General features: G+C 33.4%; 1 protein-coding gene across 6 annotated transcripts in view; it reads left to right on the top strand.

Annotated features, from left to right (window-relative positions):
* Positions 1 to 26,241, top strand: part of LOC127735908 (uroporphyrinogen-III synthase-like) — an 83,475-nt gene that overhangs the window by 43,863 nt on the left and 13,371 nt on the right. The window contains exon 9 of one of the 6 annotated variants that reach the window (XM_052246343.1): positions 10,395 to 10,471. The exons of 4 other annotated variants lie outside the window; for them this stretch is intronic. In XM_052246343.1, coding sequence (XP_052102303.1) covers positions 10,395 to 10,471 — 77 coding nt within the window. Of the gene's footprint in view, positions 1 to 10,394; positions 10,472 to 15,064; positions 15,286 to 26,241 lie in introns of those variants that run through there. One more of the 6 variants, XM_052246346.1, reaches the window with a different exon arrangement.

The raw sequence follows: 26,241 nt of genomic DNA, 5'->3' as shown, positions 1-26,241 counted from the left end.
TCCTGGGGTCACCCACCCCCTCCTGTTTGGGAACTTTTGAAACGGTTGGGATCCCCACCCCTAAACCATATATATTCAAGTATGGGACAATATAACTTATCAAATGAAATATAGGGGGAGTCCATGGGGTCACCCACCCCTCCTGTTTGATAACATATAAATTATTTGCCTTAATAATTAATTCATTAGATAAACATAAATGTACAATATATGAATGTTAAATGTTGAAGCAACATTGCCACAGTTTTCATAATTACGTTTGCCTTGGTTTTTGGTTAACTGCCTCAGCGCTTACAGCGCTTTGATTACTGTTTACTTTGGCTTCTCATGTTTTGTAAACGGTCTTTTATTTTTAAACCCGAACCAGGCATATGCATTCTGTAATTGCGCAAATCTTCGTCAATTGGCTTATGGATAGTTGTATCAATTTCAACTCTTACATAATTTTTTTTAAAAATATATTTGCATTACACATGCAATGGCAGTACCTTTCCAATTACTATTTATGTGTTGTGTCTAAATTAAAGTTGTAACACTTTATAGTGACTGGAAAGGGTAGAAAAATTCATCAAATGAGAAAAGGCTGGAGATACATGGAAACGACACCAAATCATTAGATATTGCATCTTTATATAAAAAGAAACTGAGATTTGGATAGTTCCACTTCAAGGTAAAAATGTTTATCTCTTGTGAAATGAAATAAAAAAATATTGTAACACTGTAGTTAATTAATAAAGATACTATTCCATGTATTTCTGTATTGGCCTTATTGTTGGTCCTCGGCCAGCAGTTTTGGCCTTCGGCTTCGCCTCAGACCAATACACCAAGACATGGACCAATAACAAGGATAATACAGAAATACAGCAATAATATTATAGAATGACAGTATGGTTCAATAGCGGGAATCAGCCCCTCAACTACTTTTTACATTAATATTAACTTCTGGCTTCAACTCCTTGTTCGTCTTGTCTGGAGATCTTGTTGTAGTTCCAGTTAGGCAAGCATTTTAGAGACGTATCCCGTCCATCCTCTCTTGACTTGTAATTTCTGGTTATAGATTTTGCCGCTTGACGTTGTATCCTTTCAAGCTTGTTTTTTTTTTGTTACCGTGTAGGGGTCCCATACTATGGCTCCATATTAAATTGTAAGATCCATTCCTAAAGGTCTAGATCATTGTTCTAATCTGACACAAATTTCAATAACTGGAATGCTACCCAAGTTGAATATATGGTGACCTTCTAGAACAGCATTATCACTATTGAAATTGTGTTTAATACCATGATTGTTCAATGTCATTAACTTAAATAGAGACAGACATTTGACCTGAAAGGTGGTGTGGGAGTGCAAAATCAAAAACTAACTGACTATGATATATGGTTAAAGAATGAATATCAATTACATGGGTCAACATGGTCAAGGGCAGAGTTGTTATGAAATAACAATATGGCAGAGAAGTGGTTTCAAGTTTCATATAAAGCGACCTAACTGACATGAAATAAAAAATCAAAGGAGTATCCCTATTTGTCTAATCTTCAAGGTGAAATAAAACTAGTAAAACAATATTATACTATTGTCTAAATCTACAGAAATATAATTTGCTTCAAGTAACAGAAATAACTAGGTCACTAGTAACTTATTTAATGAGTATGTGGGGTATAAGAGCTTGATAACAACAGGCTCTTCATAATCATTTGGTTTGAAAAGGATAGTAGTAGTTTATATTCTTGATTTAGAAAAATGTAATTGCAAGACAAAAATCACATTACTTAGAATACTTAAGATCATTCAGGTAGTCTTTATTTATATGTACAAAAGAACAGCCAGTAGTCATTGAATATTGTAGATCATTCAAATAGTCTTGACCTATTTATTAGTACAAAAGAATAGCCAGTAGTCATTGGATATTGTTGATCATTCTGGTAGCCTTGACCTATTTATTTATAGAAAAAAACAGCCAGTAGTCATTGGATACTGTAGATCATTCAGGTAGTCTTGACCTATACATTTGTACTAAAAAAACAGCCAGTTGTCATCTTCACATAACACACACATATACAAATATCAATTATATGCTTACGAGACATGTTGGAATGTTAAACTAATTACGTTATGTGAAAATCAAGACTTGCATAAAAAATATCACAATATTAGAGACAGTGGCGTCATTTTTCCTCAGAGCTTTCAGCTCTTTGATTAATTTTAGTTTCTTGTGTATAATTTGGAGTTTAGTATGACGTCCATTATCACTGAACTAGTTACATATTTGTTTAGGGGCCAGCTGAAGGATGCCTCTAGGTGCGGGAGTTTCTCGCTGCATTGAAGACCCATTGGTGGCCTTCAGCTGTTGTCTGCTCTATGGTCGGGTTGTTGTTTCTTTGACACATTCCCCATTTCCATTCTCAGTTTTATGATCAAGTCATTCAAAAAACTTGAATATTGGAGCTGTTTTTCTCTGAATAAGTTTCTAATTAGTTTAACATGAATGTAGTCTTTAAATAACAGTAAAAAAACAGTTTTTTTTCCATCTTTGGCAATAGACATGAAATATGATTTATCCCTTATATAGATTTCAATTTTTTCTGTCAGATGAGAATAAAAAAAAGATTATGAAATTTCTGTGAAATAAAAACCAATTATTATGCTTGAACAAATATGGTTTGTATATGATTCTGAATAGAGTTGTTTCTCTTTCATTAGTTATGGCATGGAAGTATTATATTGATCTCTCATTTTACTTCCATGGTTATGGTTAGCTTATATTGTCTATGGTCAAAACTAAACTTATAACACAAATGTCTTTTACATTTTATGTATATGGATAATTAAAAAACATGTATTTAATTGTTATATAAATAACATTACCATAGACAAATGAAATAAGTTGAACAGTACCCATTATATATCTCGCAATATTGAGGAAGATTGCACCTTCCAAGAAATTATTTCATTGGTACAGAAAAGTTTGTCCTAATCCTTACAATAAATAAAAACAACATTTTATAAATTTCATGCATCCAAAGCACTTTTCTGGATATATCTTCATTGGGAACGCTCAAAGCTGAATATTTGAAAGCCAAGGATGTATAAGAACTGAAACAGTTGAAGATCTATATGACCAAAGAGGACATAGAAATAATAGCCAAATCCATCTAATGTCCACTTTGCCTAAACCTTAGTTTCTTAATGACTTACAAATTTATTAACAAACAATTTAATAAAGGTTTGTTATAAATCATGTAACTACTGAAGTACTGACTACTGAGCTGGTGATACCCTGGAAACTGATAATCCAAGTGTTATTTGATTTATATTTCTATGCACAAATATAAATCTTTCATCAGCTCAGTAGTCAGTACTTTAGTTCTGACATGATTTATAACAAACCTTTATTAAATTGTTTGTTTATAAATTTATAAATTATAAATTATCAATAATTACAAAATACTAATACGAACTTAAACTCAATAAGAGGTAAAGATTAGCACAGTTAAGGAGCTCCAAGGGGTTCTGTTTTTGATTATTTAGAAAATTGACTCTGTTTAACTTTTCTATCATTAGGCAACTGATATGAGAAGTAACCTAGTGACCATGCTTGCTGTGACTAGAAATTTGTTTTTTAAATAGGGCTTGCCAATATAGTTTTTTTTTTTGGAAAACTCTTTAAGACCCTTCTTGAGTTATGGTAAAGTACCGAGTGAGCAAATTTGTCTGTAATCAGAAGGATAGCTTTCTAATGCAATATTTGAATTTCAAAATATTGAGATACCAACTATGATATATAATTTCTGGAAGACTTTCAGATATTGACTTTTTAAAGTATCAAGCAACTTAATTTCTAATATATGTAGAGCATCCATATATGTATCTGTTACCTTGATATACATGGAATAATAAAAGATAACAGCCACCACAATGATGATTAGAAAACAAACATTTGGGAAAAAGTAAAATAACAAAAATACCGAACTCCAAGGAAAATTCAAATAGGAAAGTCCCTTATCAAATGGCAAAATCAAAAGCTCAAACACATCAAACGAATGGAAAACAACTGTCATATTCCTGACTTGGTATAGGGATTGAGACTTGGTTTATGCCTTTAGAAACAGAAACAACTACTATTTTAAATGAGGAGGATTATGTATTGCAAGCACAAACTAATTTCCCAAATCGCTTTAAGTTGAACAATTTCAATACAACTGTATTAGACAACAGTTGTTTACCGATGTTGAAAACTCGTAAATCAATTAGGAAGAGAAAAATCAAAGTAACGAACATAAACTAAATGGAATCACATGAACACCAAAGGAGCCACACCAGTCGCGTCGACTGAGTAAGCGTCTCCTGCTATGCATGCATCACCTGCCATGTGAAGTAAAACTATCTAATGTCACAATCTGGAATATGACACAATCGGTAAAATTATAGATCAGACGACTTTACTAGTATCTAAAGATCTAAGATCCCGAAAACATGTGGCAAGTGACTTGAGCCACTGACACATCGGTCACCCAATTCGTGTTGGTTACCCTTAAAGTATGTTGTGTCGAGGATTATGCCAGGCAGTTGGGTTAAACGTGAGAAAGAAAACGTAGATACTCTTTCCGAATGGATATAGGCTGTGAGGTCGTTGATACAAATCAGAATTAAAAAAATGAATGGCTCTATGAATACCCATGCTACATCAATCTTTTAAGACCCAAATATTGCAAAGCACCTGTCCAACGTCCATGACAAATATGTTATTGTCCCTGCAGATAAAGCCCCAAACAACATTGTTTTTGTGTGTAAATCACATTACATAAACTGCTTGATGAATGAATTAGGTATTGCCAATTCACTTGGAAACTTAACATATACCCCCACAACACTTACCATGGAGGAAAACCTGGATAATCATAGGTCTGTTCAATGTTCCTTTGGAATTTCAACCAAAGATGAAGAACTGGATCTTCCTTCACTGTATTGGATACCTAAAGTACATAAGTGTCCTTACAAACAACGTTATATTGCTGGGTCTTCCAAGTGCTCCAAGAAACCTCTTTCTTAATTATTAACATCAATGTTATCAGCAATCAAAGCAGGGCTTCAAAGTTATTGAGAAACTACCTATTCTAGAGGTGGCGTGAATCAGATGTGGTTACTAAAAAAATATCAAAGATCTTTAGAGTACATACAATCTAAGACTCTTTCATCTTGCAATAGTATTAAAACATATGATTTTTCTACACCTTACAAATGTATTCCCCATTCCAAACTGAAAGACAAATTGAAAGAGTTGCTTTGTTTCATATAAAAGAATGGCCAACATAGATACAAGTATCTTGTCTAAGGGATAAATCGACGTTGTAAAAAATAACTCCGATTCAAACCAAAAATTCTCTAAACTGACATTTTCAAGATGTTTGATTTCTTGATTGACAACATATTTGTTACGTTTGGAGGACGTGTTTTTCAAAAAACAATCCGCATTCCCATGGGAACCAACTGTGCTCCTCTTTTTGCCGACTTGTTCCTTTTTTCATATGAGGCTGACTTCATACAGGAACTTCTTACGAAGAAAGTATCCTTTAACTTCACTTTCCGCTAAATAGATGATGTTCTCTCACTAAATAATTCAAAATTTGGTGACTATGTTGAACGCATCTATCCCATCGAACTTGAGATAAAGGATACAACAGATAGTGTTATGTCTGCCTCATATCTTGACTTACATCTAGAAATTGACAATGAAGGTTGGTTGTAAACAAAACTTTTTGACGAAAGAGATGATTCCAGCTTCCCAATTGTGAACTTTCCATTTCTAAGTAGGAACATTCCAGCGGCTCATGTATACGGAGTATATATCTCCCAGTTGATACGATATTCCACGGCTTGTAAAGGAAGTTATTAAACTAAGAGTTCCAAGTGGTGAAGTTAAAATCATCCCTTCATAATTTTATCGACGCCAATACGAGTTGGTTGACCTTTATGAGAATGATATATAAAACAGAGGAGTGGTATAACTAGAAGTGCATGAAAATAATTGGAACAACTCTATAAGATCTACAGGACATCAGTTACTAAGGTCAAGACTTTGATGTTTAAAACCTTTTTTATGTTTTTATGTTTTTTCTGTCTGTGAATTGCACTTTTGAATAAAAGTTCTAATGTTCGCAGTGGTAGTGAATATTAGATTAACCCTATTGTGGTAATTAATGGAATACTTCCATGATCTAACTAAAATTTATATTGAGAGTGGGTTATGGGAGACCTTATATAACAAGGAGGTGTGGTGTAATTGCAAACTTGACAACTATCCACCTTAGTCCAAAGGACATGGATTTAGCCAACTATCGGTAATAGTACAGACTTTAACAATGAGCAAAACGAATACCGTAAAGTAAGTCATAGTAAGTTGACCTTAACGTCCTTTAACCTTTAATTTGTGTCTACAATAGTTCAATTTCTGTTTCCTGTAACTGTACATGAGTTTTATTTTTGAGCAATTGTCACCGGGAAAATATGGGTGACCTGTGGGATTGTGTAACAATAGCCTGACTGAATGGCCTCTTGTTACTGAAACTTTGTGATGCACCTGATCACACAACAAACAAGTACTCGTAATGGCAATGACAAACCTGGGTCTGAAACTTTAGTGCAAACTAACATTCGAGACTCTGGAACTCGCGATGAATAATTCAATAATTAAGCATGGAATACTTTTATTACGGATGGACTGTGTTCAGTGTAAAGTCCTGAGTCTAATCTTATTTGTCAAAATTATAAACAAGTATTTATACAAATTTAAATTGACAAGAATAAACATAACAAATAACAATTAATCTGAGTGATATTGTTCACTGTCTAAAGATTATACTATTTTTAGAACTTGGAAGAATAAATGTGAAGTAATAATCTGATTACGATAATTAAGAACATACAGTTATAAATTAGGTAAATTTTCACTAAATAGGTAACAGATTAAAACATGTCACTCAATGTCCAAACTTAGAATTTCAAATTACTAAGTAGCAATATAAACATTTTGATCAAAAGTTATGGATAAGAAATGAAAATAGAAACCAATATATGAAATAAATAATTAAACACAATGAATTTAAGTCCAAAATGTCGGAATTGTAAATTTTAGTAAAAGTCCAAAATAATATTAGAAGCGACTTTTAACTTGGTCACAAAATGATCCTTTGACGGATGCCTTACGTCTTTTATTTCATTGCACATTCCTGCGATCCCATGAAGTGTTTAGAATTAGAATTGTTTGTCAGTATAGGACAGGTCAATAATATTTTGATATATTTGGACGATATATACCAAATAGCCCTGTCCTTATTTACATGGACCAATCGTCAATGTATTGAACAAGGCCTCATTGGCGTAGCTTACGTTGAAGCAACCGAGGCAGCCGCCTCGGTAAAAAAAATCCTTTATAATCTTTTAAACGATTTCCACCTAATGCAGCAGACTAGCTACTAAACGCTAATATACTGACTTGTTTTGTCTTGTTGCCGCTATTGATTCATATACCCTTTGCGAATTCAAGACTTATGGAAACATTTCCCTCCTCTTCTTGGAAATCCCCTTACGGTTGTTTTTTGTAATCTAAATTTGTCGGAGTAAAATAAATCGACAACAGATTTATTTAGTCTTACCCCATTGCAAGCAAAATCAGTAGAATAGATGATGATCCAACTTACGAGTCTTCCCCGATCGAATCACTTTACTAGTACCATTACCCGATTCAATGGTAACTAAATTATTTAATTTTGTGTGAGAATAATTTCTAGTATATGAGGGTCTGGATGAGGTTTATAGAAAACAGAAAAATGCCCTGAACTTAATTTCAACTTAAAAGAATAGAGATTTAAAATGGTGCTTAAATATTAGAGAAAGGAAAATCAAATTATGGGCGAAAATCATGATTAGAAATTAATATTTGAAAATCCCATTCTTAGACTTCAAACCCTCATTTATAACCGCGACGTCTTAAATTGAAACATCGTTGTGTGTTGGCATTTTCCCCTACATGTAGAACTTCAAATACATAGAGTTTCATTGACTTTGGTAACAATCAAAATAAAATATGCATCAATCAACATGCACAGAAAATAATTTATATGTTGCGGTTCTCAAGTTTTATTCTCGCTATTTTAAATTTATAGTTTTCACTAGCAGGGAATTTAAAATATTTAAAAGAGTCACTTATTCCAGAGAAATATTTATTATATGTCTGTTAGTTAATACATAATGTCATTTTATATATATAAAAAATTCAACCAAATACTGTTTTCATTTATCATGAAGACTTCAGAATAACGTAAATGTTAGTACTTCGCCAGTTGTCATTTTCATCGTGAATGTAAAAAAGTTCAAAACCATTTAATAATTTGAAGACCTTCCAAGGAATACCAGGACGAAACACAACCAATACAAGTGCCGTGGTGCACTTTACATGTAGCATGTGTTTATCTCATAGTTTATCAAGAAATTGTGCTTTTCAATCCGTCCGTCGTTTTGGGATGATTATCTATAATTCGTTGATTCGTGACCCACGACCAAGCGAGTAAATGATCATCATAAAAATTATTTCAAATAAACCTTAATCGTTGCGTTTGTTTTTCTGTTTTGAAAATTCTGTACCGGTTTCTTCTGTCCATCGAACAAGGCCATAATTTCTTTTGATATGACGTTAAATCATATGTCACAGTGAGATACAGCCACCTATATTAGAGTGTACAACGGCTTGGAAATATATTGGGAAATTAGACTTTTGTGCTGGCTTTCAGCTACTGCTAGCAAGTCAGGAAACTGACTTGTCAGTCGTTGTCTTATGTGATATCTTCACGTGTTTTGTTGTTTTTATAACTTTGAGTTGACCGTAGATTAGATAGTATCGGTTTAAATCATACACAACTTTCTATAGACTCGGGACAATTTTGAACTTGACAGATCAATCTCCTGTATCCGTAAAAAAGTTTAAATCTGGGAAGTTCACTGAAAGGATTTGATTTGAAAAAGTGGTAAATGCTTTTGATTTATGTATTCATCTGAACATTGAAAATGATGCAGGTACCAGAAATCAACTAATAAATCGGTAGTATAACTTAGTGTAAGGCATATAAACATTATTATGATGAAATAAAATTAAACAACAACTATTATTTTTAATAGATTCTTCTTGTTCAAATTGTAAAAACCTCGATAGCGTTTGGGGGCGCAGCCCCCCCCCCCCCAGACCCCCTGCCTCGGTAAAAACAGAAAGCAAGCTACGCCACTGGGCCTGTACATAATATTTACGCTAAATACTGGTTTCTGTGCACACAACCCATATTTATTTCAAATTATTTCTTGAGATACAATTAAACAAGCATAATTGTGACACCCGAAACATAAAACTTTTAGCAACAAAAAACTCTTAGCCCTGAACCCTGAATTTTAAAAAAAGAAGGTACATTATTAGACAAATTTTCATGTCCAATTTATTGGAAATTCTGAAAGAATTATAAATCTATTAAATAATAACTTTCAGAAATTCTAGGGCTTAAAAACTTCTTGCATTTCATTTAAAACTGCAAAAATCGGCAAAATAGCCTTATTTTGTACACCTTGGTCTTACTATTTAGATAAAAGCGAAAGATGTACCCGAAAATATGTTATGGTACATTTAGTCTTATATGAACATGTTAATGTGAGTTTAATATCCTTTTTGTGTACTCAACCATCTTAACCATGATCTATGTGCACAATGTCCAATGTAGGTCAAATACGTCAATTTCAACATGTTTATGACGTCATAGATTTACAGTGGCTATTACATCCATGTATTGGAAATAGCTTTACTTGTTTTAATTTACATGGTCAAGATTGCTCTTACGTCTACAGCTTGTTTTGCGGTTTTGCGTAGCGTCTGAGTGCAGTTCGTGTAAAAAGAGCTCTTTCCCAATCATGCGCATCAATTTTTCTGTCTCCAATAGAAAAACGCCAATAAACTCATCGTAGATACCAGGATTAAAATTTTGTACGCCAGACGCGGGTTTCGTCCACGAAATACGCATCATTGACGCTTGAATTTAAAAATGCCAAATAAAGTAGCATGAAACAGCAAATAATATTGAAATACGTGAAATTGTTTGGGCAAAAATGTTTTCTGATTTATAAATTTCAAAAAATTACAGTTAGTCATTTTATTCGGTATTTTAAGTCTTGATTTCAATATTGATATGCGAATCTTGGTTAAGAACGTGTGCACTTATACTACATCACTTGTAAGAGGATAAGGAAAAGATGAAAATCATCTGGTAGCCTTTTAAGTTGTTTTACTAATGAATTATCTGATTCTTTTACGTTATTACATAATTTGTCAGAGATGATAATTTTTTTTTTGTATTTTTGTTTAGAATTTCAAGAACAAATTACGAAATTGTCCTCTGCGTCAGTTGGTGCAAAGAATCAGAATAATGCTTATACTACCATAGTATGTAAATATATCTTGAAATGTTAATACCCTGTTTTACATCACACAAGCTTTGATTTTTAGTAGTTTTGGTCTGTACTCCGGTTTTTGTCTGATTTGAAACAAGGTAATAATAGAATTAAAAACAAATTACTGCTAATCAGAATTCTGAACCTCCTGTTTGCATGCTATACCTTTCATCATTGTTTATTCATTTAATATTTAGTCGTAATAACTCACCTTTCTCTGAAAGGAGACAGACGAACAAAGAAAAAACGCTACAAAGACTTGGACGAACCCCACCAAAAACCATAGTTAACTCAAATTCTGTGAAAGGGAAAGCAGGACCTGTTCGTCCAGTGATACACGTCATGTTGCTCATGGAAAAGTAAAATATTTTGACAAGTTGTCTTTGGAGATTGGGGATATTAAAATCTATGGAAAGAGGACAGTATAGTGGCTTTGGCGAATGGAACATATCAATAAAGGTCTACAATCATGATGATGTCTGCATAACTGTCATAAATATGACCATTAAGGACACTTGGCTTAATATATTCCTTATAAGCAGCAATTGAGTAAGGAAATCGTAAGAGGACGCGCAAGTCATGTAATATTGTATCAGTGGGATAACTGGACATTATACTAGTTGAAGCTACATGTTAGCGCTATAAAACCAGGTTCAATCCACCATTTTCTACATCAGAAAATGCCTGTACCAAGTCAGGAATATGACAGTTGTTGTTCATTCGTTTGATGTGTTTGTGCTTTTGATTTTGCCATTTGACTTTGGCTTTGAGAGTTCCTGATGAAGGTTAATCCAGATAAGCATTTCGGACGTATACAATTTATAAAAGATTTTCATTTTTTTAGTCAACATCATCAAAATATCGGAAATTGACGTTAATTTACAATTCTTACTTCTTTCCAAAATGAATCCCAGCGTTTTGATTTACTGGACTCTGCTTTTTCTGTCTTTGTTTTGCTCGTTAGCAGATGTGTAGGGTCTGTATGTATGTGTCCTGCAACTTTTTGTTCTCATTCTTCACATATTATCGCGAATTATTCCACAAATATATGACTCTGTCCTTAGAGCGAGGGTGATGATCATCTATATTTTCCATATATTCATTTTTGGAATCAAGTACGAACTTTATCCTGGGAACCCGTGACAAGTGACACAAGTACATATTTTATCTGACACATTCTTTCGTAGATAGTTTTAAGATTTTATGACTATTTGACTTTGGTGCAGATATCAATATTAATTATAAGGCTATATTAAAATATTTAGTGATGATAATACATGTTTGAAGCACGTAACCTTTGTGTCGCATGTATTTATATCAGCTTTCCTCATAGATATATATGGATCGAAAATATTGTCAGAATATTTTGATACGTTTGAGATTTTAAATGTGAAATTACTTAATTTCATTATATATTTTTTTTGAGAAATAAAGGACTGCATGCTCAATGATAAACAATAAATGCTTATCACTGGTTGGAATGGTATATTTTATTAATAATTTTTCATTAAAATTGTTTTTGGTATGATGTATTTTTAGAAAATGAAATCTATTGACTATATAACGGACTATTTTTAGAAGATGTTTGATTTTTCCTATAAGGTTTTGTTTGGACTGGGAAGCAGACAATTACTGTACGTGTTATAACAATACAGATTATATGAGTCATTTTGAATATCTTTCTAATATTGGCATACATCAAGCAGACATGGCGACACATGTCTCCTGTAAATTGTAACATTGATTGATCAGCAAGTCTTTACCAAATTGTTTTCTGATATTTGGCATCTGCTTTTATTATTTTAAAATGTACTCAAGCACGAAAGCAAACTTGATGATATGCCCAAGACATAAAATAATAAAAGTCAATAAAAGAATTTGCTTAATCTTCAAATTAATGCATATATATTGACCGGTATCCATGATGTATTGAAGTAGCAATCACAAGTCTTTGATTTGGAATAATTTTAATGGGGTTTTAGTTCTTAGATGCTTATTTTTTTACCATTCATTAAAGTACTAGGTTGTGTTCGTATTTTAATTTCAAAATGAAATTATTTTCTTCCACTTAAAAGAAATCACATTTCTCTTCATTGGAAGTAGTTATGTGCTGTTTTGTATTTTCACATAACTTGTTACTGAATATTTTGTATGGTTTGTTCAGTCGTATTTCCTTTCCACAAATTTTAATCCGTATTATACAACGAAAAAATCCGGATATAATTTGGGCGATACGGCTGGCATAGCGGCGGGCAACTCCAGTGATTTTCGTGCAATAAATTGAGAACCTTTCAACCAATGGTTTTCAAATTTTGATATATTTTACTGATGACATAATTGATATCAAGTATGATATTGTCGATTTTCACTAATTTTTTCTGGAGTTATGTTCCTTAATTGATTTGAAAATGGCACGTTTTGTCGATTTCATGTGATAGCTTGATCCTATCGTTTTTTGTATCTCGTTTTCATTTCATAATGGAAGTCAATATAAAATAAGATTTGTTACATGTAAGATTACCAATGATACAACTATCCACCAAGGACAACATGACGGTAGATGTTCGTTTGGTTTCAGCAGTTAGATAGATCCTTTGATTGCTTTAACAAAGACAATAAATTTAAGAAAAATTAGGTTTTATGTCATTATGACAACCTCTTGTTCTAAAAATGTTTTCAATTTCAAAAACACTGCAGTGGTATTTAATGAAGGCATTAGTTTGTTTTACCGATGTTCCAAATCTTGTTGATCGACAAAGAAGAATCAAATAAAGGTGTCAAACAAGATCTGACGAAATCACAAGAGCTCCAAATGGAGCGATACTGGGTCTGTGAACAGGATAAGCATCTCCTGATATGCATGCATCACCCGCCATGCGAATGCTCACTTGTTTATAATTTCACTATCGGGAATAGGACAATTGGTAAAAATACAGATCAGACGACTATTTTGGTATCTAGAGAGCTAAGACCGCGAAAGCATGTCGTTATAGAGTTGAGACATAGACACATCGTATTGGTCAACCAATTCGTGAAGGTAACCGTACACCTTATATGACTTACGCGCTGCCGATTACAGTTGTTCTTCTTCCTAAATCTATTGGAGCAGTTTTTATGTAAGTAAATCACTCCTGTCAATGCAGTACGTATAATACAGACATATGGATATGTTGACGGTACCGTTTGTAAGTCCCTTTTTGGCAACAATTTGTTTTAAATTAAATGTTCTAGAGGATGACATTTTGAATTGATATTGGAGGAAACTATTAAGGATTTCTTTACTTTTGATTTCTTATGAAATTGAACTATACATATTGTAATGAACACGTTTCCCAGGATATCACGTACCAATAGGCGCCAACAATTATATGCTTTATAAAAATGTTTCAAATGTTAATGTCTTGGTGTAAACATACCATACTCTAACGGATTAAGATGAAACCTTTAGTTCTGTTTGTACTTAGAAAGGGTGAATATAACGCAATATTTGTTATTACTGTTATTGTAAAAGATTGCTACATTTTGTAAAAAATGAAAAAAAAAATCAAAACATAAACCTGCAACAAAGCGATGTTATTCTTGTGATGCTAATGCATGTTAAACAGTATTTTCATCACGTTTAGATTTAAGATTTTTTTCTCGGATTACTTATCGATACAGTATTCCCATCAACACAACGAAATTGCACCAGTAGATATTTTTGCTAAGCGCGATGTACTTTTGAAATACAATTTGAAATATTCCAATGTTGTTTCTCTTTTTATCACCAAAGTATGGTGATCTGCCAAGTCTAGAATAAAATGCTTTGATGAAAGTATGATACGTATTAGTGACAAGTTCCTCGGTTTTTACTGTATTGTTTATGGAATCTGTTCTCTTTGCTTTATGAAATTTACTGTCTGTTTACAGTTGATGAAGGACTCGTGACAGTATAAAAACCGCCTACGTCTTCACATATCTGGGTTCAGTTATTTAATATGTGTGACGAATAAATTGTATATGATTACATAATAAATGAGGGTTTTTTTTTCTTCATCTAAAACAAAATACCACAAGAATCATTTGCAAGTTATGCATTTTTGCAAATAAAATAGCATCTTACATACAATTAAATGGACAGAAAAGATTAAAAGACTGAACATACACATAGCACAAACGTGTAGTTTTATCGAGCCTGCGACATTTATGTCGCAAAAGCGAGACATGGCGATCCTAGATTTCGACGTCGGCGTCGGCGGCGTCAACATTTAGGTTCAGTCTGTGGCTAAATTGTTTTAGACATCAATAACTTTGTCAAACCTTCATGGAATTTTATGAAATTTGGACAAAATCTTTGTTAATGACCAAAATACAGTATCCAGAGAAAATTTTGAAAATATTTCTTTTCATTTTTCAGTATTTTACTGATAAATGGACTTAGTTTTTTTTACAGTTAGCAAGTAGATACAGTCTGTGGTTAAATTTTATTACACATCAATTACTTTGTCAAACCTTTATGCAATTGTATGAACCTTTGGCAGAAGTTTTTTTATGATTAAGAAATAATGTCTGAAGCAAACTTTTGAAATATCTTTTTTTTTTTCAGTATTTTTGATAGATGGACTTAGTTTTCGACAGTTTACATTTACAGGCAGTCTGGGATTGATTTTTTTTACATGGTATATTTGTAAACCTTCATGGATTGTTTTGAAACTTGGACAGACAATAATCTACAAGACCAAGAAAAAGCATGTAAAACAAAAGTTTGATTTTTTTTTAAATTCTGTATTATATTAATAAATGGACTTACTTTTTAGGTCAACATTACACTTTTACACTTGACAGCAGCAATCGTAGGCGGGATGAACCCACCCCAGCTGAAAAATGGTTATTTTCAGTTTATTTTTCGATTTTAATACGACCTCGAGAGTTGAACATTGACCAAACTGTGTTTCTTTGTCATTCAATTACTACCTTGTAGTTACAGCAGTCCATCCATACTGACTGGAAGTAAATGTGCCTTGATGGTCTTGCTGGGGTATTATTATTGGCAAGCCAGGTCTGCCTAAATGTCTAGATTTCTGACAAAACAGTGACCTAGATTTTACAGACCAGATTTTTTTTCCATATTATACCTTCTTGTATTCCTGTACCACCTGTGCATGTATTTAGGATAAAAGTCAATACCTACGACCCATACCATTGACATAGTGGCCATCAAGTGACTCTCACCCCACCTGATTTTGGCTACCTTTCTAATTTTTCGGATTTTGAACTCTTTAAGAAGGGCATTAAGGTTGTCATATTTTCATAAAAACACACCTGGGAAGAGTTAATTGCCATGAATTGCATGGTTGAACTCCCTGCTGTCAACACAGTTCTAAAAAAAGAATGGAGGGTCATACGTGCCATCAAAGAATGGCGGTTCCGATCACGACTACCGGCGGGATTGGGGTCGAAGATGTTAACACAAAGTCACATGATAACGTAAGATAATTAGGCTTAGTTCGGATCAACATTATGTATACCTTTCGTCATACATGTTTTGCCAGCATATTTGTTTGAATAAATCAAATTCATCAATAAATGATAAAAAAAAACGAAAAAAAACCACACACATCTCATTCATATATGTAATGTCGCATGGCCATACGTTTCAGCAGTATAAGGTACTCAACATAGAAAAGTGGCCGATCATTTTAAGTAAAAGTTTATTTAAATCATTTCACTTGCTTATTCGTCTGAGAATAAAAGGTAAATTCATAGAAAATGTCACGTGCTAATTTTTCAACATCCTTCTCTCGGAAATCGTCCAACTTAGTTAAAATGTATTTCATATGTACCATATGTTTACCTCTTTCATAGGAGAACCATCATGAAAGTAATGTTAAAGTAAATGTTCGTTAAATGCTAAATGCTGCTTGGGACGCTGTACATAATAATGATGATAAAATAAACAATCATATGTAATCAAGGAGTAAAATGAAGGTATCTTTTCAACTGTTATGATGACTTTTTTAGAGTCTTCGAAAACAACGGAAATATCAGGACACATTGATATCTTTTTGAAACTGAGGAAAAAGCTATACGACTTGTTTAACCTTAATGAATGCCCGATTTGATAGCCTACAAAGAACGAAAATATCGAATTACCTTTTATGCTTAGTTATGTTTTGAATTTACCAAATCTATCAATATCGTGGTTTACAAATATTTGAAATCAAATTCAAAGTTTGGCTGCTGAAAAAGCAATAAAATTTACTGTTCAATATCAACAAACTTTTCCGAAAATGACCCTACTAGTGGAATAAAGACGAGGGATTTTAACCATAAATTTCTCTTTTCGATGGATCGTCTTCAAGCCAATTGCGTGGCATAGGTTTTATTGTACAATGCATTCCAAGAGTTTATTTATAACTTAAGTAGAACTGAATAGTTTCTATGATGAAAAGTTTGAATTTGTGTTAATGGCTTGCCGAAAAATCATTGTATGAGCCAGTTTGAATATTATGATTATTGCGATATTGCTAATTTGAGTTATAAGTTTGTGTTGTAAGCGTATTTCAAACATGACTTTTTCCCCACTTGTTTTTTTTAACTTTATCATTCCTTACTGTAGATAAACATAAAGCAGCTCGCTTTCTTATTGAAGCGAAAAAAAGTTTTTGAAATGCTGTTTACTAACAACTCATTGCACCATGCAAGAAGGGATATTTCAATAATATGATTCTAATGTCTTATTCTGAACTACCCGCGCCGGTAAGTACTCGTCTGTTCCTTTTTTAAGAGATGGAAGTCGAATGTTTATGGGTTTTTTGTATGTTGTGCTGGCCAATATTTTTGGTAATTGCTTAAGTAATTTTTAAGTATGATCAGTGCTGAATTTACATCAGGTTTTTTTTTTGTTTGTTTCAAAGGTATCCTTAATTTGAAACATTTATCAGCCATTTTATACATTCTAACAATGTTTACTGAAGTTTACTGAAGTTGATGCAAATTTATTGTCCTATGTAACTTTTTCGTACGAAGTTTTTTTAAATGACATAAATTGGTTAAGATATGCCTGATGACACACATTCTGTACTTTGTATAGTTTGACAGACATACCAATTTTAGTTCTCAGTAGAACCATTCAGAAAATGTAACATTCCTCCTGTGAATATTACACTTATCCCGATTATTCTATTTGTTTTAAGGATTGGTGCAATTACCATTGTTACATAACAAGTACTTAGTACAACATGGTTTTATTGTAGTGTTAGCAATCTGTTATATTGTCTCAGTAATAGATCATTGTTTTAATTTCCTGTATTGTTGAATCGGGAATACAGTTTCACATTCTTAACAAGTGTTTGGTGCAAGACGAAGAGTTTATGTAATGATTTTATTTAAGAAAATGTTCACACGTGTACACTCGTTTTAATAGGTCATTGCTCTTGAAAATTTTGTTTCCTTAATATATCAACGGTTTACGTGAAGGTAAATCTTTGGATTTTTTTTGTATAACTTTGTTATGAGCTGTTTTCTGTATTTCATTTTAGCTAAACTAATCCGAAGCGTCAAGTGATTTTTTCATAAAACTTGGTGTTCGTCGTCGTCGCCAGTCATCGCCCATTAGATTTTACAAAAAACATCTCTGAAGCTACTTTGAAGATTGGAATCAGACTTTGCAACAATCATCATTGGTATCTAGGTTAAATAAAATGTCCGCTAATCTCGCTTGTCAACCAACATGGCCGACATTGCTAAAAAAAGAACATAGGGTTAAATGCAAACTGAGTTTTACTGTGCGTATTGCTGTGTGTTTGTTTATTCTATATTGGCTAGAGGTACAGGGGAAGGGCTGAGATATCACAATACATGGTTAACCTCGCCGCATTTTTTCGCCTGTCCAAAGTCAGGAATCTCTGGCCTTTGTTAGTCTTATTATTTTTTAATTTTGGTTCATTTATATGTTTCTGAGTTTAGTGTGACGTCCATTTTCTCTGAACCCGTATGCATTTTTGTTTAGGGGCCAGCTAAAGCCCGCCTCCGGGTGGCCTTTGAGCTGTTTTCTGCTCTTTTGGTCGAGTTATTGTCTTTTTTACACATTCCCCGTTTCCATTCTCAATTTTATTTGTCGATTATCTTAAAGATAATCTGACAGGGCCAGAAATGTAAGAATGTTGAAATCTACCAACTGTCTATTTACACCAAAACTCTTGAGTTTTTATTGCCCGAAAACTATAATAGATAGAGAGAGACTTTAAATAGCAAGAATGATTAACAAATCAAGTTCTAAAAATGTGTTGGTCAAAAACTCCTTATTGGAGTTATTGCCCTTAACGGACGGGTTTGCTTTCATCTTGAAAACTTTAATAGCTAAAGAAACATTATAGATAGCAAAAAAAAAAAGATCTGCAAAACAAGTTATAAAAAAGGGTTTATATGACCGAAATAGTCGCTTGACTTCTTCAAGGAGTTATTTCCCCTAAATGACGATTTTAATCATTTTTGTTCGGCATTTAGACAATACTATAGTAGATAAAGAATACATATGAACTGTGAAAATGATCAGCAAAACAAGATCTACAAATAAGTCAGCAATGCGGAAATTGTTTTATAGTTGTTATTGTCCTTAAATGATGAGTTTAACCATTTTTTTTTTTTTGCTCTTTTGACGAAAACTATAGAAAACTATCTACAAATAACATTGCCGAAATTGTCGGTTGTCTCCTTATAAGAGTTATTTTCCTTGTATGACGATTTTATTTTGTTTACCCTTTTTGTGTAATAGACAACAACTATACAAGATAAAGAGAAGTTGTAAACAGCAAAAATGATCACCAAGACAAGAGTTTAAAATAAGTCAACAACGCCGGAGTCCTATACTAATGGAAGATATTGAACTTCAATAGCAATTTTTTGTCTCGCCTTGACGGAGTCAAAAAGCGAGACATATGAGGAACCACTAGTTGTAGGTCAATGATATGTTGTATGCAGTTGAATTAGCATTGGCACATCTTATTTCCACGGAGATTGCTTGGCCCCGCCCCCTAAGTCATGGTCTATTGACTTTGAAACTTTTGCTTACTTTATATGTATTGATTTGTGATTATGTCAGTCAGGTTATGGGGAACCACTTGTGGTAGCTCAATTATATTAGGTATGCAGCTGTATTAGCATTGGCACATCTCATTTCCATGGAGATTGTTTGGCACTGTACCTTCAGTCGTGGTTCATTTACTTTGAACATTATGTATAACTTACATGTTAAATTATTGCTATTTTAATTTTAACATTTGCATTTTACTTTCAAATAAAATAAAAGGTGAGACATATCCTTGTGGTAACAGTTTATTTGTTTTGTGGGCAAAACTATAAAAGATGGAGAGCAACTGAAAACATAAAAAAAATATCAGCAATCTATTATGAAAAAAATGAGATCTTATTATAATGAAAAATATTTTTAGTCTTCAAAGTTGAAATTCATATGAATGCAGTTGAACGACACAGGCTCTTTAGAGGCTCTCGTTTGTTGCTTTTAAAAGTCATTGTGTTGTCCGTCCTTACGTTGTAGTATGTTTGTTGTTGTTGTCATTTGGTATCTTCTTTTTTTCAAAGCATCTGGGAACGCCTTCTCATGCTTATAGAAACTATAAGTTTATGGTTTTGATCCTAGCTCCTCACGTAATCAAGTATTTACACATCATTTGGGAGCGCCTTATAAAACTATAAGTGTATGGTTATAATCCTAGCTCCTCACGTAATCAAGTACTTAAACATCATTTGGGAGCACCTTATAGAAACTATAAGTTTATGGTTATAATCCTATCTCCTCAATTAATCAAGTACTTACACATCATTTGGGAGCACCTTATAGAAACTATAAGTGTATGGTTATAATCCTAGCTCCTCACGTAATCAAGTATTTACACATCATTTGGGAGCGCCTTATAGAAACTAAATTTATGGTTATAATCCTTGGGTTATAATCCTAGCTCCTCACGTAATCAAGTACTTACGCATCATTTGGGAGCGCCTTGTAGAAACTACTAGTTGATGGTTATAATCCTAGCTTCTCACGTAATCAAGTACTTACACATCATTTGGGAGTTCCTTATAGAAACTATAAGTTTATGGTTATAATCCTAGCTCCTCACGTAATCAATTATTTACACATCATTTGCTTAAAAATGTTTGGGTTACAAAGTTTCGGGTGAAAATTTTAATCCATAAATGCGCTGCGATCTCATATTTCTACTAGTGGGTTGATACAACTGTTCGTGGATTGCTAGTATCCGCCGTTACTGAGATAACATTATTGGTCACTATTTTCTAATTCTCCATGGATAAATTAAGAAATTGTATAAAGAGACTAGGATTCCAACCCCATCAGGTAAAGTTGACTGTTAATTGATTTGACAATTCTTGTAAGGTCTCTTTTGGTTATAAAGCTACTCATGTATTCATGTACTTATACATTCTTGGTTTACAAATGTTTTGGTTAGAGTACTCCTGATGAAGGTGCATCCAGAAAAGTGATTCGGACTCATGATATTCATAAAGTGGTTTTTTTTTTTGAATGACTAACAGGAAACATCATACTGTTATAAATGCATTAGATAACGTAAATATTATGAAACAGTATTTTACCGATGTTCAAATCTCGTAAATCTGTTTTAAATATATATAGTACCTGTGGAACCTCAAAAGAAGCTAGACCAGATCGACAGTGTTCGCGTATTGCGCAAGCATCATCTGTCATACGACTCCAAGCTCAGTCAAAATGTCTCGATAGGGAATAGTGCACAACATTTGGACCAAAGACCACAAAACAATTTCTCGTGAAATGAGAATCAAACACAGGCGTCGTATTAGGCGACCTATCCATGATGATGACTGTAACATGTGTTTAGTGTCGATTACAGTCGTTCTTCCTCGTAATCCTGCAGAAACAGTTTTGATGTAGTGATCATACCCCTGTTAAAAAGTGTGTATTATTTGAACATAAACGATGGGGCAGAGGGTTTGTAACTATGTGGTAGACGACAATGTTCTTCTTAGAAGCTATTTTGAAATTTTCCATCTACTTTGAGTTCAAGAATAGGATATAAAGAAGAACATCTTATCCCAGTAGCTCCCCTGGTGTAAATTTCACGGAGTATATGAGGTCCACATACTCGGTGAAATTTGTGGTAGAAACAGAGACAGTCAGTCTTCTTAAGATATCAACACGTAGCTAAACCATCATGTATACGACAAAACAAACCAAAGTTACCAGTCTTATATATCAGTTCGCAAGATTCGCATTTCTTATACAGAAACTCATCAAAGATACCAGTCTTACTCATCAGTACGAAAGATTCGCATTTCTTATACAGAAACTCCTCAAAGATACCAGTCTTACTCATCAGTACGCAAGATTCGCATTTCTTATACAGAAACTCATCAGTGGTATATTAATCAAAACAATTGACATCCTTAATTGACTAGGAAGTTGATGAGCAGCGAAAAGAACAAACATTCCAAAAAGTTATCCCACATCCATCAGACTACAGTCATCTATACCAGGTAGCAGAAAACTGAGCTGAAGACATCTAAACATCAGACAACACGTACTTAAGCTCACATACATATACGAATAAAAACAGTAAACAACACGTAATAATTTCCATTGACATTATGTTACTTTAGTCAACTATTTATCACTAAGACATGTATACAGGGAATAATTAAAACTACGAAATACTTTTACTCATGAAAACAACTATAATCACACAATTGTTAGCTCAAAGACGTGGACATATGAAAACAACTTGCATCAAGCAATTTAGCTGTTCAATTAATTTCATCTGTATTTGAAACTGGCTGGCTTTGGACAGAACCCTTACTTAGTGAAGAAGCACATTGATTCCCACAATAAATACACTAAATATGATATCATCAAAATACAAGACCTTTCGGTTGACAGCATATTTGTTGAGTTTGGTTGATTGATATTCAGCAGACAGTCTGTATTCCAATTGGTACTAATTTTGTACCCCTGCTTGTTGACTTGTTTTTTTGTTTTTGAAAGCAGATTTCATTCAAAACCTTCTCTCAGACAAAAAGAATCAGCAGCTCGCAAAGTTCTTTTATTTTATTTTCAGAAATATTGATGGTGTTCTGTCACTCTATAACCCACATTTCAAGGAGTGCTTACATCTCGTATATCATAGTGAACTTGAGATTAAAGATACTACCAAAAGTAAAAGGTCTGCTATATATCTTTATCTTTAATGCGATGTTGACACAGATGGACGACTTCAAACTAGAATCTATGACAAGCGTGATGATTTCCAATTGTCAACTTCTCATTTCTCATCAGTAACTTCCCCTCTGCTACATTGTATGGCGTTTACATATCTCAGTTAATATATTACGCTCGTGCATGTTCTCACTATTCGGACTTCATTGACAAGGGTGTGCTCCTTACCAAAAAAGACGGTTCCAACTGAGTTATGAGGAAGAACGACTGAAACCGACACGCAATACGTTTTAGGGTCAACATCACAATTTGGTTGACCGATACGATGTGTCGGTGTCTCAACTCAATAGCAACATGTTTTAGCGGTGTTAGATCTATAGATAACAGTATAGTCGTCAGATCTGTTATTTAACCAATTATTTCCTATTCCCGATTATGACATATTTTCTGAGTGAATTCGCTTAGCAGGAGACTCTTAACCAGTCGACGCATCCGATTTCGCACCTTTTTTTAAGGGGGGTTGGGGTTGTATGCAATTTCCTAGTTGTTATACGACCGCAAAATGTTTGCGGTCGTATGATGGTATTATGGCGTTGTCGGCGTCGTCGTCATCGTCCGAAGACATTTGGTTTTCAGACAATAACTTGAGTATAAGTGTATGGATCTCAATGAAGTTGTACCACAAGGTTTAATACCACAAAAGGAAGGTTGGGATTGATTTTATGGATTATTGTCTTAACAATAAGTGTATGGATCTCTATCAAATTGTACCACAAGAGTCCATACCCCAAAAGTAAGGTTGAGATTGATTTTGGTAGTTATAGGCCAAATCGTTTAGGAATTAGGGACCCAAAAAACAAGGATTTTCTGGTTTCCGGAAAGAACTTGAGTATAAGTGTATTGGTTTCTATAAAATTGTACCACAAGGTTCCATACCAAAAAAGAAAGGTTGGATTGATTTTGGGGGTAATTTCCATAACCGTTTAGTAATAAGGGGCCAAAAAGGAGCCAAAAACAATGCTTTTCTAATACTTTGTATAAATTGAATATTTCTTGACCAATTTCAATGGGGTTTATATCAAAGTCTTGAACTCTTTGAGTTCTTTGATATGCTGAATCTAACCGTGTTTTTTTGGATTTTGGGACCCGTTTTTAAATTGGTTCACATTGAGGTCGAAAGGGACGAACATTAAACTTAATTATACTTAACGTTAAAATGCCAGCTTTTGATTGGATACGAGGGAGAAAATTTACTCTATCCCATGGCTGAGCGGGAGACATTTTTTTTAATGTCACCCTCTCGCGCAGACCATTCAAAAATCGATAGTTTAAAGGACAATAAATTGAATTTACACCAATTAATTAAAGACAATGCTCAAGTATTACGTTTTGGCTCAAAACTTTTCTAAAGACTGTCAAAATAATGAAAATAAACCACCTTGCTTCACTTTTGTTGATTTTTCTAATATCTGTAACTTTGTTATGTACGTGACGTTACAGTTAAATACTTAAAATTTAAAATTCAACAGTAAAAGACGATAATTATAGGACATTCAGTATAATAAATTAAATAACACATAGCAGAGAGGGTGATAGAGCAGATTGGTACCCCTCGAAAAAAACATTGTCAACCTTGGTTTCGCCTCAGTTGATAATGTTTTCTCGGGGTAACAATCTACTCTATCACCCTCTCAGCAATGTGTTATTTATATATTGTTTGATTTCCCCAAAACATTAATACTTTGGGTTCTTTGATATGCTGAATCTAACCGTGTATTAAGATTTTTGTCTCGCCTGCGACTTTCGTCGCGGAAAGCGAGACATAAGGATTGCTTTTCCGGCGACGGCGTCAACAATTGTGTTAAGTTTTCTGCTTAAGTTAGTTTGATAGGAACTACTTGTGATCGATAATTGATAATTAATAAGAAGTTGCATTACTATCAGTATATATCACTTTGACAATTATTTTGAGGCCCTGCCCCCTAAGTCGTGGTCCAATGACTTTGAATTGATAAACAATTTTTAATATTAAGTTTTCTGCTTAAGTTAGTTTGATAGGAGCTACTTGTGATAGATCAATGATATTTTGTATAAAGTCGCATTACTATCAGTACATATCAGTTTGACGACTATTTTCAAGCCCTGGCCCCTAGGACATGGTCCAGTAACTGAATTAATAAGCATTTTTTTTCAATGTTAAGTTTTCTGCTTAAGTTAGTTTGATAGGATCTAGCTACTTGTGATAGATCAATGATATTGTGCATAAAGTTGCATTACTATCAGTACATATCAGTTTGACGACTATTTTGAGGTCCTGCCCCATAAGGACATGGTCCTGTGACTTTGAATTAATAAACAATTTTCAATGTTAAGTTTTCTGCTTAAGTTAGATTAATAGGAACTACTTACAATAGACAACGATATTTTCTATAAAGTTACATACAATTTTTTTTAAAGTTTTTAGACATTCATTCTGTCAAAAACCTATGCTGTGCCAAATATTTAATCACAATCCATATTCAGAGCTGTATCAAGCTTAAATGTTGTGTCCATACTTGCCCCAAGTGTTCAGGGTTCGACCTCTGCGGTCGTATCAAGCTGCGCCTTGGGAGCATTTTATTATTTGTTACCTTGATTTGTCTCTTCCAAGTACTGTCGCCTTTATTAGGCTATACTTTTGTCCGTTTGGTTTTTTAAGCTCTTTAATTTTTATACGACTGCAAAAATTTTTGTGGTCGTATATTGGTATCAGGTTGTCGTCGTCGTCGTCGTCGTCCGAAGACAGTTGGTTTCCGGACAATAACTTTAGTATAAGTAAATAGATATCTATGAAATTTAAACACAAGGTTTATAACCACAAAAGGAAGATCGGGATTGATTTTGGGGATTATGGTCCCAACAGTTTAGGAATTGGGGGCAAAAAAGGGGGCCCAAATAAGCATTTTTGTAGTTTCCAGACAATAACTTGTGTTTAAGTGTATGAATCTCTCTGAAATTATACCACAAAATTCCATACCACAAAGGGATGGTTAGGATTGACTTTGGGGGGATATGGCTCAAACCATTATGGGCAAAAAAGGGGGAATACAAGGGTTTCCTGGTTAATGGACAATTTTAAAGCAGTGTAAGGGAGGTAATCAAATCACATTTAATATACAATGTTGTGTATGTTTTGGATTACTTCCCTTACACTGCTTGTAAACTATGTATAAGAAATGCTGTATTGTCTTGATGTGATTAGCTGTCAATTTATTTTTAAATGTTACAGTAATTAATATTAATTTTAGCCTTGAATATGTATGTCATTTTCTATTTTAAGACTTTTATGATGTATTTTAATGGGTAATTATGGTTGCAAACTCCATTAGAAATTTGAATTGAGATTCTGACCTTATCTTGAGGGAAAGATTTTTTTTTAGAAAAAGGGAAAGGGGGGAATTGAAAAACAAAATTTGAGGGGGGGGGGATATGAAATTGTGGGGGGGGGACAATTTTTTCTCATTTCAAATTTCAGAAATTAAAAAGAAATTTTCTTCAAATATTTTTTTTGGCAA

This window comes from Mytilus californianus, unplaced genomic scaffold (genome assembly GCF_021869535.1).
Source record: "Mytilus californianus isolate M0D057914Y unplaced genomic scaffold, xbMytCali1.0.p SCAF_3, whole genome shotgun sequence".
Lineage (NCBI taxonomy): Eukaryota > Metazoa > Mollusca > Bivalvia > Mytilida > Mytilidae > Mytilus > Mytilus californianus.
The sequence above is the reverse complement of the archived record's forward strand: the minus strand, read 5'-3'. Positions and strand labels throughout refer to the sequence as shown.